At 36.3% G+C, this 13,183-nt stretch overlaps 1 protein-coding gene across 1 annotated transcript in view; it reads right to left on the bottom strand.

Moving 5' to 3' along the window:
* Positions 1-13,183, bottom strand: part of CFAP54 (cilia and flagella associated protein 54) — a 162,708-nt gene that overhangs the window by 99,145 nt on the left and 50,380 nt on the right. Inside the window, 6 exon segments of the mRNA XM_019474036.1 lie at positions 2,963-3,064; positions 3,164-3,277; positions 3,912-4,055; positions 5,411-5,469; positions 7,312-7,483; positions 9,561-9,707. Of these exon segments, the coding sequence (XP_019329581.1) occupies positions 2,963-3,064; positions 3,164-3,277; positions 3,912-4,055; positions 5,411-5,469; positions 7,312-7,483; positions 9,561-9,707 (738 nt within the window).

Genomic DNA, 13,183 nt, shown 5'->3' with positions numbered 1-13,183 from the left:
CTGCTGCGTGGTGCTTAGTTGCCGGCTGTGGTTAAACCACGACAGTTCCTAATATCCTAATTGTTCATTAAGACTTTTAGATGACCATCATTCAGAAGTACTTAAGTCTTCCAGAATCAACTGACCTTGAGAAAGTTGACCAGTACCTTTATATGTGCAAACCACACATACTTGAACATGTTGAGGTTTGGGCCCTATCTTGGATAATGGGAAATTTCCAGTAAGTGAGGTTTGGAACAGATCAACTGTGCTGTCCATGCAACTGTTTAATACTAATTACAATTCAAGTCAATGATTTGAAACTGAATTATCAGATAATCTTTTAAAAAGCTTTGATGAATAACTTATGTAACAGAAGCATTCAATACAATTAGATCACATCTGTAACATATTGGTATAACTTCATTATAATTTTACTATTAACCATAAGCAGTATCAAATGAGCAATCTCAGTTGCTTCTGATAAGTCTTTCTAATACAGCCAATTTTCTTTTAAAAAAACCCATAATATAGACTAATGGCAAAGAAATAATTAAATAAAAATTATATCAATATTGAACAATTAAAGACAGAAAATACATTGTTTTTATTTCAAATTATTTGGCTTTTACTGTACCTAGTGCTGTACATGTTTTTACATGTAGCTTATCCCAGAGTATTTTATTAATAAATTAGATAAATATGAACAAAAAAATCCAGATTTAACCTATTTGTTCAGCTCTGAATGTTTGAATCTGTTCTAGCACCAGATAAACTGTGGCAAAGAAAATGTCACTTTGTAGTATCTCGTTCCTTTTGTCTTTCAAAAAATGCAAAGAGATTCCTCAATTTTGCCATTTTCTTATGAGGTACATATGTAATGGATCTATATCTACACCATGAGAATTAAAGGATGATGGAATTTCAGTCCAAGGAGACCTTGAGAAACTTGAGGAAGTAGTTCTACTGGGAAAAGTGTCAAGCTCTGCATCTGAGGAGGAACGCATCTGTACAGACTGGAAACGAACTTTTGGAGTAGCAGCGCTGCCAAAAAAGACCTGGTTGTTAAACTTGAGCCAGCAGTGTCCTCTTGTCACAAAGGCGGCAAACTGCAGACTGGCTTACGCTAGAAGAAGTGTAAACAGCACATTGAGAGGTTATTTTCTTCCCTTACTTGAAACTCATGAGGCTCCATCTTAGAGTACTATGTCCACTTTTGGGCTCCTCTGTGTAAGAAGAATGTTAAGAAACAGGACAGGGTCCTGTGGAGGTCTATCAAGATGATTAGGGGCATAAAATGTCAAAGAATAGGCTGAGGAAGCCTTAGTTAGTCTGGCAAAGAGGAGGCTAATGGATGACCTAATAGCTGCCCACAACTACTTGAAGAAGACTGATAAAGTAAAGAAGCCAAACTCTTCTGAGTAGAAACGGATAGAATAACAAGGAGTAATGACCACAGTTTCAACTTTGGGGGACTGGACTAGATAACTTCAATTCAGATGACTCTGAAAGCATCAGGGATGACTTGCAGACTGGACGTTAGGAGAAGTATGTTAATTAGGAGGGTAGTGCAGTACTGGAAGAGGTTATCTAGATTGACTAGGGAATCTCCTTCATTGAAGGTTTTGAAGACAAAGCCACAGCTGATTTGATCTGTTGTTGGCAAAAGTCATGCTTCAAGTCAGAGGCTGGACTAAATGACTTCCAGAAGTCGCATGCAACCAACATCTTCACTCCTACAATACTGCAATTCTTCATAATGCAGTATTTGCAAAAGAAAATAATTTACTCCATAAAACCAAACTATCTATATTTATATCACCATCAGCTAACAATATTCCACAGAATAATGCTTTTTATCACAAAAGAGTGTCACAATCCAAAGAGATCTCTATCTTTTGCTTACAAGGGTGCAAAGCATCCCAATGAGCAAGCAATATTACTCCGTAAAAGAGTGTGGTTTTGGGAGCGTGCTGATTAGTACTTTCAGTCGCTCCTCTCTGCCAGCTTCCTATGGAATACTGCAGGAATTATATTTATTTAAATAACAATTGCAAACAGTAGGAAAGCAGAAAAACCATCTGTCCATCACAAAGGGAAGAACCACTCAGATAGAGGCGTCCTCTTTGGCACAGTGAAATCAAAATGAGAACTTTCTGTTCTATCCGTGCAGTCCTGCATCTAGGAGAGGTCTTGAATTCAAAAGACCTATTGACCTATGACCAAAAATGGATGATACAATCTAAGTAAGATGCACAACCATTACGATCCCACATAGTAGCATAATGGCATAAAGATAAACTTAACTACTAAAGTTTGACATATTGAAGTCTGCATAAAGGGACCAAAAAAGGGACAATGCACTCACACAAAAAAGCATTTTCTTTGATTATTTATAATTCTTATCCCAATGGATCACTGAATTTTGACACTGGCTGTAAAGAACACAAGGAAAGAGTGAAATTTGAGGAAATTCATTACTTCCTTAAAAGTCTACTTTGTATACTGGATGCCTTTCTCTAATTCATGGTATCTTGCAGAAAAGTAAGTGACCTTCAAGACAATCTCTCAAGACTTAAGAGAGTTCTCCCATGTAAGTACAAAAAACTTCAAAAACACAGTAACTTTTTTTCAAAGAACCCCTTTATCTTCACAGTTATTTAACACAGCAGGGCAAACTCAGGACTCCCATACACTTGGTACGAATTTGAACAAGATTTCTCTTATTTTTCTTGCTAACATAACTGCTAAACAAAAAAATGCTAGAAAAATCAAAATTTTCTAAAGTAGTAATTACTACATCTTCCCTCCTTTCAAATTTTTTCTGGATTTTAACAAAAAATTATGTTAACTCTGAAATTGAAAGAGTAAAACTTTCTCCTTGTGAATAGCACCATGTATATTAACTAGAACTATATCATATATTCACTTCACCACAGGCAAATAGTAAACAGAGAAGGATTATACAAAATGTTAGACTTACATTTTGTGCTTCTTTCAGGCTAACTCTTAACTTAGGTCGAAAGCAGCTTTTTGGCTTTCTTCTGGATTCATATACTGCTCTCTTGAAAATCATTACTGACATCTGACACAAAGAAAAAAGTAAGTAAATAACTGTGTAACATGTTCTTTTCATAGAGATTGTAACTACTCTACCTGTTTATAATGAATTGCAGAATGATACCTTTAGAGTGGCCTCTCTAAAAATCTTTTTTGTCTCTGAATTTTCCAGCGAAGAAGTGATATTTTCTAATTGCTTCAGTTCATCAATTTTAATCAGACCACGGCGAGCAAATATCTGTCCAAAGTATTAAAAAAAAAAAAAATTTATACTCTGTTTTCAAATTCTGTATGTTGGTATTTAATTTTAGAATCGTATCATTCTTGAATTCAGACAACTGCAAAGAGCTGCAATGAAAGCCACGTCATGAACAGTAATTGAAAAGGAAAAGAAAACCTTTGCAAAATAGCTTTTGTATATATGCAGGGGGGCTGGCCACTACTTAATGCTAGAAGTCTATGACTATGATTATATTAGGAAGTACTATTGCATTTAACTATGAATTGATTACTTATTTACATGTGGAAACACACCTCCACTTTGCAGGTAAATTTTGGAATATGGACAGAACTCCAAATACATACAAGCTGATAATAAGCAGGAATATTTAAATAAGTATTTATTTCCCATTTGATTGCATCTGAAATGCTACGTATGGTAAATCAGGATACCTCTCCATGAATGCCGGCTTGACAGTCAAAATAACACTGAGAATTTACATGTGGAAACACACCTCCACTTTGCAGGTAAATTTTGGAATATGGACAGAACTCCAAATACATACAAGCTGATAATAAGCAGGAATATTTAAATAAGTATTTATTTCCCATTTGATTGCATCTGAAATGCTACGTATGGTAAATCAGGATACCTCTCCATGAATGCCGGCTTGACAGTCAAAATAACACTGAGAGACTGCAGTATATAGGGTGGCTCTCCACGTCAAATAATGTACAGATAAGAGTGGAATGGATGATTCCATACATATACTGGCCCACAGTAAGTATTCCAGGACCTGTATTGAAGAAATCCAGTTTTAAACTGAATGCATTTTAAACTATAGAAATATACTAAAGGACACATACAAAGATTTATCCTCACCTGGTAGAACAAATTAAAAGAGGAAAAAAAATCACAGAAATTGTATTTTTAACATGTTTTATTGACTACAAAGCATTCCTCCTGCATATTATTGTTTTTTTCCCATCTGAAACTGTGGTCAAGCATCATATTTTAGTTTCCAAACTACTTTAACCACTCCAGTTCACTATAGCCTTGCCACCAGACAGAGGTCCTCCCCTTCTCTCTCATCTGCTCTTATCTTGAGAGTTCTCCCTCTCCTTTGTGTCAGCTCTAGTGATCTTTTTTTTCTAAGTTTTCAACTAGATCAGCAAGCTTATTTGGGATGCAATGGAGTCTGCCTTCTTTGGTGATAGCCTGCACGGATGCAATGGAGTCTGCCTTCTTTGGTGACAGCCTGCATTTAGATTAATTTACAACCATGGAACTACACTATTGGCTTTTAACTTTAGGGCCAACATAGTCATTGCAGCAGCCTAATTTTAAGAATTAGTCCTACTAAATTGATTGAACAATATCTTCCCCTTGTATTTTCTTTGGGTCAGCTGTTCCCTGAGGTACACAAAATACGCACAACCTTAGTCCTAAATTAAGTCAATATACGGATTTTCTTTTTGTCTGAATTAAAGGAATCTGAAATGCCTACGATCAGTTCCTCTGTTTCCTGTATAGCAAAAGCCTGAATACATTAAAGGAGGTGCTAAATCACTTCTGATTTCAATAAAAGATGTTCAAAGAGAAAAAAATCTTTCCTGCTCAATGAAAGATTAATATAACCAACAGATAAGAAAATATACTGGATCTAGGCTGAGCCAGACTCTGTTCAAATTTTAGGAGAAAAAAGTAAAGCTAAGACAAACAAAAATTGCATTCATAGTTGAAAAGAAAAAGGCAGAGGGGAAAGGCCAAGGTTTTTTACAACTAAAAACCTAGCCACCAGGTGTCAGTACATTTCCACATTTTACAAAACAAAAGACCAATTCTTGGGATTTGATACAGTTGCGCAAAAAAAAGCATCTAGAGCCCTCTGAAACAGTCTAACATATCCCATCTCAAAGACCAGCAAGACATTATGCTGGGCTCCATGCCACAACTGAGGAAGGAGCATAAAGACACGAGGGCTTAGAAATTGGCCATTTTGCAATCTAGACATTTATTCCCTTGTGACAAAGTGCTACTATTGGCAATGACAATGAAATAGATATGTCAGGGTACAGTATTATGCAAAATACAGGTGCATTTTTCAATCTTCTGTAAATTTTTCAAATGTTTCTATTTATTTTGCCATACCTTAGCAGACTGACCTCTCATCATCAAATGTCTGCATATGGTGTAAATATGAATAGTACCTGCAAAAAGAAAATAAAATAAGTAAAAAACAGGTAAGTTCTATAATCCTACATGAAATTTGTCATGCTAACCAACTGAAACTTCTTCTTAATATCTGGGTTGTTATTTCCAGAGGCTGAAAAATAAACTAGTAGTTTTTCTATAACTACTTTTAAATTAGAGAAGATGAAGACATTAAATTCTTGGGCGATATTAGCTTCAAAAATACCTACACAATGAAGTAGTACCATAAAAGAATGAAATCTTAAAAACGCACTATATCAAATTTTTATTAAGTAATTGATAGAGAGAAAAATCTTATTTTATTCCCAAATGCCAGCCTCTTTAAAAAAAAATACTACCTCTCCTCACAGACCTTACCTTATGTGATTCTTTTAGTCTGTCATGGCACTCTCCAAGCAGACACCAGCACTATTACGTGATATTAAGTATGATAAGTAAAATGAAGAAAATTGATTGTGAATAGAATTTTCAAAAGCATCAAAGTGACTTACAAATAAAATCCTGTCAAAAATGTACTTAATTTAGGCTATGTCACAAAATTGCTTTTAAAAAATCAGCCCTAGAAGTATAAAAGACATTGCGGTTCTGGCGGGGGGGAAGTCTATTCTTCTGTCTGTACAAATGTTCAGAAAGGGACACCTGTGGCAGTGGAGGCATCACAATGTCAACTGTCATAGATAGAAGGGTGTTATTATCCAAATAAGCAAGAATTGAGCAAGGATTAGGAAGATTTTTTTTTTATCAGTCAAATGTGTAATGAGGCACAAAATCTATTGCCAGAAATTGCAGAAAAATGCTCAGGAACTGGGAAAAATCTAAGTTATCACCTAACATTTACTTCTAATCAGATTATTGGCTTGGTACAGAGACCTGTCCCACAAACAGGTAGTGGGACTTAAGAATGGCAGGTGAGTGTATTTTAATTTCAATTCTTCTCCCATAAAAATCACACCTCAAAAGTAGGGACTGAGGGCAATGGCAGTCCCAGCAAAACAAAAGGTTAAGAATTTTGACCAATTATAGCTCAAAGAAAGTAAATTTTCCAAAATTAAATTAAAAACACATTATCTCCTCAATTTCTATTGCAACAATTGACCATAGTAGAACGAATTAATAATAGTCTTTTAACTTCTGACTAAATAACATTGCCTTTCAAAGCAAAAATATACTGTTGTTGTTCTTGAAATAAAAATCTTGATACACCATTCTCTGTGTACTTAGTTCATGGAAGTTCCATTTTTTCCTCATCTTTTTTCCTAATTCAAGCATTTATAAGTAGCACACAAAAATCATATACAGAGAGATTCAAATTCTTAAATGTCATATGCTATTTTTTAGAATAGTTTTATTATTAACTCCAGCCTTAAAGATCATTTTAAAAAAATACAAAGATGTAATATCATGGACAGACAATAATTTTCTACTCTTAGATCGGCAATCCCCTTTTTAAAAAGAAAAAAAACAAACCCATTAACACAAACATTTTATTGATAAATTATCTTATGAGGTTTTTTTAAAATCAGGATTCACTCAAAAAATGCCCTTATTTTGCTGTTAGATTTCATTTATTAGTACACATTAACCACAGCTATAATGAAAAAGCCATTACCTTTACAACAGTCCATCTGAAAAAGGCACACTATGTATAAACTTCAGTTTAAAATTCCCTTATTTTAGGAGGGGAAAAAAACAACAACAACAAAAAAAAAAACCCTACTGCGATTGAAAACTAACTAGAGATTTATTCATGACCCTTAGGTTGACCATAAAGAATATGTATAAAGTTTCCCTCCACAGGTTTGCTTAGCAAAGAAATGTAAATGGAAAGCCTGAGGTACCATTGTAGATAAGCCAACACAAATTCTCCTGAGGTAGAGCCACTTGCATAGTGAGTCGTAATGAGGACAAGACATTGAAACAAGTCTGCAGGGACCCTTGATTCTGGAGATTTCTGTCACTGCTGCAAATCATCTGATAAATGCAAACATTCCTCTCTTGCAAAGCATGGAACTAAAACATATGGAAACACATGTAAAATTAATATATAGAGATAAAATAGATGCATACATCAGTTTTAACATCAGCAAAGTACAACAAAATGGTGATTATTAAGAGATCAAGCATACCAGAAAAAAATCAGTGTGACATTGAAATAAGAATTAGAATATGGAGAAACTGCTAAAGCTTTAAGGTTGCTGTACCATTAGCATGAGTCAGTTTCCACTGCGTCACAGGATAAAAATGCACCTAGTGCACTAGGGCTGCTGAAAGGGGCATAGGGAGAAAGGATAAATGAGGCATTAAACTGATATTCAAAGAATCTGGCTTTAATTCTTGGCTTCTCTGTAGATGTCCTCTGTAAATTAAGGCAACTCTTAACTTTTCTGCACTTCTCCATCTGTATCACAGATATCTTATTTCTCACTCTCATCCATTATTTTTCTCTTCTACAGATGCATTGTTCCTTCTCTTCCTTGTAATACCCAACGTAATGTGATCTGTCTTGTCTGGAGTACAGTATCATCTGAACAAACCAACATGTGAGAAAAGGAGCTAAGTGGGACATGGCCAGTCAGTAACTATCAACCTCTCAGAAGCCTACTAACCTGATAATATTTGAAATTATATTATTTTTTGCAGTTAATTCACTGAAACTGGAAGTTTCAAGCCCTGGAACTTCATTTCTGTGATTTCCTTAGTGTTACATGAAAAAACAAAAGCTAGCTGCAGGAACCTGGCAAAAAAATTTACATATAAAGCCTTTAGATGTAATCATTTGACACATCATTATCCATTTCCAATTGTAGAGATCATTGTCAAACTAGATTCCATATCTGAAAATGTAGGGATATCTCAGTGTCTAAAGGCCAAGTTACAGAACGGGCATTTCAGTACAGACTCATGATAACATCTGGCACTATGATTGGTTCAAGGTCTAAGCAGACATATAGAAAACAGGAGAAACCATCTCTGGAATTTCAAATTTATTTACAAAGCATTTTTAAAAAAACAAAATAAAATGGATTAACATAGTCTTTGATCATATTCTCTCTAGGAAGCTGGACTATTTTTGAAAAACAAAAAAATAATACAAAGAGAGTATGTCTTCTATCATGACATCTGCTTCCAGCTTTTAAGCAAACTGCCTTTTTTGCCTCACTAAACACCTATTTACAGTCTAACTCTGACTAGAGGAATATGAATTTGATTAGCTCAATACACAGGAGATGCCTACGATTTCCTTTTGTTGTTCTTGATCACAGAATAACTTGCATTACTTTATTTTGAAATATCCACCATGTACTGAAAATAGAGCTTCTCAGCAAAGAACTGCTTAAGATAAAATCTAACATGTTTTTAGCATTCCCCCTATACCTACTGAAACACTTTCTTCCATGGACAACAAATGATAAATTGCAAGCCCCACCTCGATAAGCAATTAACACAAAAAGGATGCCAACATACTCTAGAGGTCACTCAGCTTCCCAGAGCTTAGAGCACTTACAAAACTATACAGCATTCTGCCTCTTTTTCATAGCGAGCAAGTAAGCTATTGATAGTAATGCAATCCTGCTTTCTTATTATGTCATCAGCTTTTTTTACATGTAGTATTTTTGCACATTTATGGTACAAATTACAGACAATGTTTTAATTCTCTTGCACTCTGCCCAGTTCTTAGATCACATCACACAGAAATTTCTACAACAGTTGCAGGACAGTTATCAAATTTGGCGCATATCCTGATTCTGACAGTGGTTAATAGCAACTATTTCAGAGCAAAAACTGCCGTAGACAGTTACAGAATAACCTGTTCAGAGAAAATTGCCTTTTTGACATTAAGTTGATAGTGGTTGGCTTATGCCACAAAATTATAGGCACTTATATCCTCTTAAAATGTACACCAACTCTGGAAGTTCGTATCATACATATGACTGTTAAATTTCAATGCAATCTATATAGACAAGCTATTAAAGATTAGTTAACATTAATATTTAAGTAATATGAAGTACATTTGTGGAGAATAAAACAGGTTACTTATTTTGAATCTGTGAACGTCTTTGACAAAAAAAACCCAAAAAAACCCTACCGTAAGTGCTGCATTTTTGTCTCTGAATCCGTTTGGAAAAAAGGTGGATTTAAATCGATGCACATCATCTATGATATCATCAAGGTTTACAGAAACGAACTGCTGAAGGTATCTTCCATAACACTGTAGAAGTGCCAACTTATATTCCTGCAGAGCGAATAATATGTTATTTTTATAGTTTGTGTATTACATTTCTATTTCTATAAAACATCTGTTATTTTTTATTATCTTTAAGTAAAAAGATATCAACGTGAAAAAGCAGCTAGAAGTAAAACACTGAAGTTTCATACAAACATTCAGCAATATAATTTCTAATGTGAACACAGCATGTGAAAGGTTGAAGTACTTAAAATAAGAGCTTGTGGTTTGGCAGTTTCTGTTTATTTTAATAATAAATATGACATATCAGAGAACAATTGTCAAGTATGATCCTGGGCTAATGTTACAAACTCAAAGGGTTCCTGGAATGTCCTGCAGCTTTGCAACAGTAATGATAATGATACTACACTTCTGAGAAAAGTAATTCATAATGTAGAACTCTATAAACAATATACAGACACGATCACTTCCCTCTCCCCTGTTTCCCTGATGTCCAAGCCCTTTTTTTATAAAAGCAGAGAGGAAGAGAAGAGGAAGAATAAGATGCACTAAAAAAGAATGAAACAAGTGACAACCAGAATTTACATGTGGCCAACAAGTCAGCATTAATAGACCAGAAATTGCCACAGGGTCTTTAAGAACTGTTAACAAACAGGATGTTGAGCTTTATGTCTCATTCAAAATAGAGCTCCCCAGCAGCATGTTGAACCACTCTAACATGATGCTGAAACTATGGTTCAGCTCTGACTCAGACGAGGAAGTGCCATTTACTGAACCACCTCCACCACTTCCTGCAGCAAAGATTATTTAGAGGTTTCTCTACCAACTTCACTAATTCTAGCGCACACACACACCCCAATCATGATAAATTCTGGGGAAAAAACTAACTAATTTGTATTCGTAAAAATGATCCTTCAATGTTTAATCCCAGAAAATTCAAAGTATTTCCTTGCACCCACTTTTTTCAATATAAATTCCTACCACCACAGTAACACTTACCCTGAATTTTTAATCATCTGAGGTGTCTAACTTACATGGCCCTATTGTCTTCTTTGCTGTGTGAAAGCAGCAGTCATACACAGAAACTTTTACTTTCCATAGGCAGTCGGTCACTTGTGTAGTCTAATATATAGATTCAGGCTGTGATAACTCTTAGAATCTGAAGTCATGGATCAGAATCCCGTTAAATTAGTTACTAATATAAAGCAAAAAGGTAATTTCCCTCCCAAACAGTTTAAAATATATGTGTAAGACCAGAGATAACAGGCAGATACAGGCAGAGAGGGAGGGGAAAAAAAAAGAGTTAGTACTGATCAGTATGATGACTAATGGGCTAACTAATTTCCAGATATATGACATAATGAATTTAGGTGTGTCCTAAAAGATACATAGCAGATGTATAATAGACAGGAATGTAAAGTGAGAAGGCACTAATAAAATAGCAGGAGGACAGAAAGTTAAGTTGGTGCTTACCCACTGACTAATTCAATAATTAATTTTAAAGACTATGTATCATTAAGTATTATATAACATAAAGTTGGCTTAAAATTCAACTAGGAGTTGAATTTTTCAACTCGGAGTCAAGAGTTTCAACTAGGAGTCAAGAGGGGTAATTATGGAATAGGGTCTACTCCATCTATCACAGATCTTGGTGTTACACCACATCCATCTTTCCAGTAAGGCAATAAATTTGTAACTAACATCCATCACATATTTTTTCTTTCTATTTTCTCCAGGGAAAAAGTGGATACAATGAAAACTAACTTTGTAAAGTCAAAGAAATGCACTTAAAAATGGGAGTTCCAAAGACAGCTCATTTCAAAGTTTTAGGCTAGCCAGCAAAACAATTTTTTCTACGACATTGCTAACTTTACCTTTACTGTAGAAAACCACATTACACCGGAGGATTGAAGTTGCAAGCAGAAGTCTTTACTCAGAATTCTAGATTATTTTTAGAGAATCTAGGGCCCGGTCATTAAGCACCTTGAACATAAGGACCAAATTACCACCTTTGAGCTGTGCTATGGGAAGCCAATGTAAAGTACACAGAGCCGGGTTTGATGTTTTTGAAATAACTTCTTACTGAGTACACCGTGAGAGCAGCAGTTCCCAAGTACTAAAAGCTTCATGCAGTATTTCAAGCAATTCCTCAGGCCCAGAAGCTATGAAAACTTGAGGAAAACATGAACATGGAAAAACAGTGAATGGAATTGGCTAGGCAATGAAGGGGCTATTAACAAATGCAGCTATTCAAGCTTCCTTAAGATTTTCTGTGAGTATTCCTAAACCTATACCATGAGCCTATACCTTCAGTTATAATGGCCCCACAGCAATGGACTCTTCTATATGCCTTCTTCAACCTACCAGTGATTGTTGAGTGCTGCCGAAGTTCAGCTTCAGCTTGCTGCTCTTTACTCAGAAGGCAGGACACTTTTGTGGAATTCTTTAGGGCAGATGCAGCAAAGGATATGTAAGACTTTGTAACATCTGCATGATACTCATACCTTTGCCCAGTTCTGTGGAAAAGCACATCTAGTAGCCACATATATACGCTTTCCATAAATAGCATAAATAGCATTTATCCTTGCTGGATTCCATAAGCAAAGGATACAATAGTGGAAGAACAGTTTCACTGGATGTGTTCCTCCAAAAAATAGCCCCTCGAACTATCTTGATACATTATATCTTGATACATTCCTCCTGGAAACTATGCTAAGGCACATGGAATATAAGGAGGTGATCAGTGACAGCCAACATGGCTTTAAAATTGTGCCTGACAAATTTGGTGGCCTTCTATGACAGGGTTACTGCGTTGGTGAATAAGGGAAGGGCAACTGACGTCATCTACCTGGACTTGTGCAAAGCATTTGACGCTGTCCCCACAACATCCAGGTGGGACGTGACACCCACACAACATCCTTGTCTCTAAATTGGAGAGACATGGATTTGATGGATGAACCACTCGGTGGATAAGGAATTGGCTGGCGCTCCTCAGGGGTTGGTATTGGGACCGGCGCTGTTTAATATCTTTGTCAGCGACATGGACAGTGGGATTGAGTGCACCCTCAGCAAGTTTGCCGAGGACACCAAGCTGTGTGGTGCGGTCGACACACTGGAAGGAAGGGATGCCATCCAGAGGGACCTTGACAAGCTTGAGAGGTGAGCCCATGCAAACCTCATGAAGTCAACACAGCCAAGTTCAAGGTCCTGCACATGCGTCGGGGCAATCCCAAGCACAAATACAGGCTGGGCGGAAGACAGATTAAGAGCAGCCCTGAGGAGAAGGACTTGGGGGTGTTGGTTGACGAGAAGCTCAGCATGACCCGGCAATGTGCGCTTGCAGTCCAGAAAGCCAGCCATATCCTGGGCTGCATCAAAAGAAGCGTGGCCAGCAGGTCGAGGGAGTTTGATTCTGCCCCTCTACTCTGCGCTGGTAAGACCCCACCTGGGGCGTCCAGCTCTGGAGCCCTCAGCATAAGAAAGACACGGATCTGTTGGAGCGGGTCCAGAGGAGGGTCACAAAA

This window comes from Aptenodytes forsteri, unplaced genomic scaffold (assembly GCF_000699145.1).
Source record: "Aptenodytes forsteri isolate BGI_AS27 unplaced genomic scaffold, ASM69914v1 Scaffold360, whole genome shotgun sequence".
NCBI lineage: Eukaryota > Metazoa > Chordata > Aves > Sphenisciformes > Spheniscidae > Aptenodytes > Aptenodytes forsteri.
Note: the sequence above shows the minus strand (reverse complement) of the source record. Positions and strands in the feature narration are given on the sequence as shown.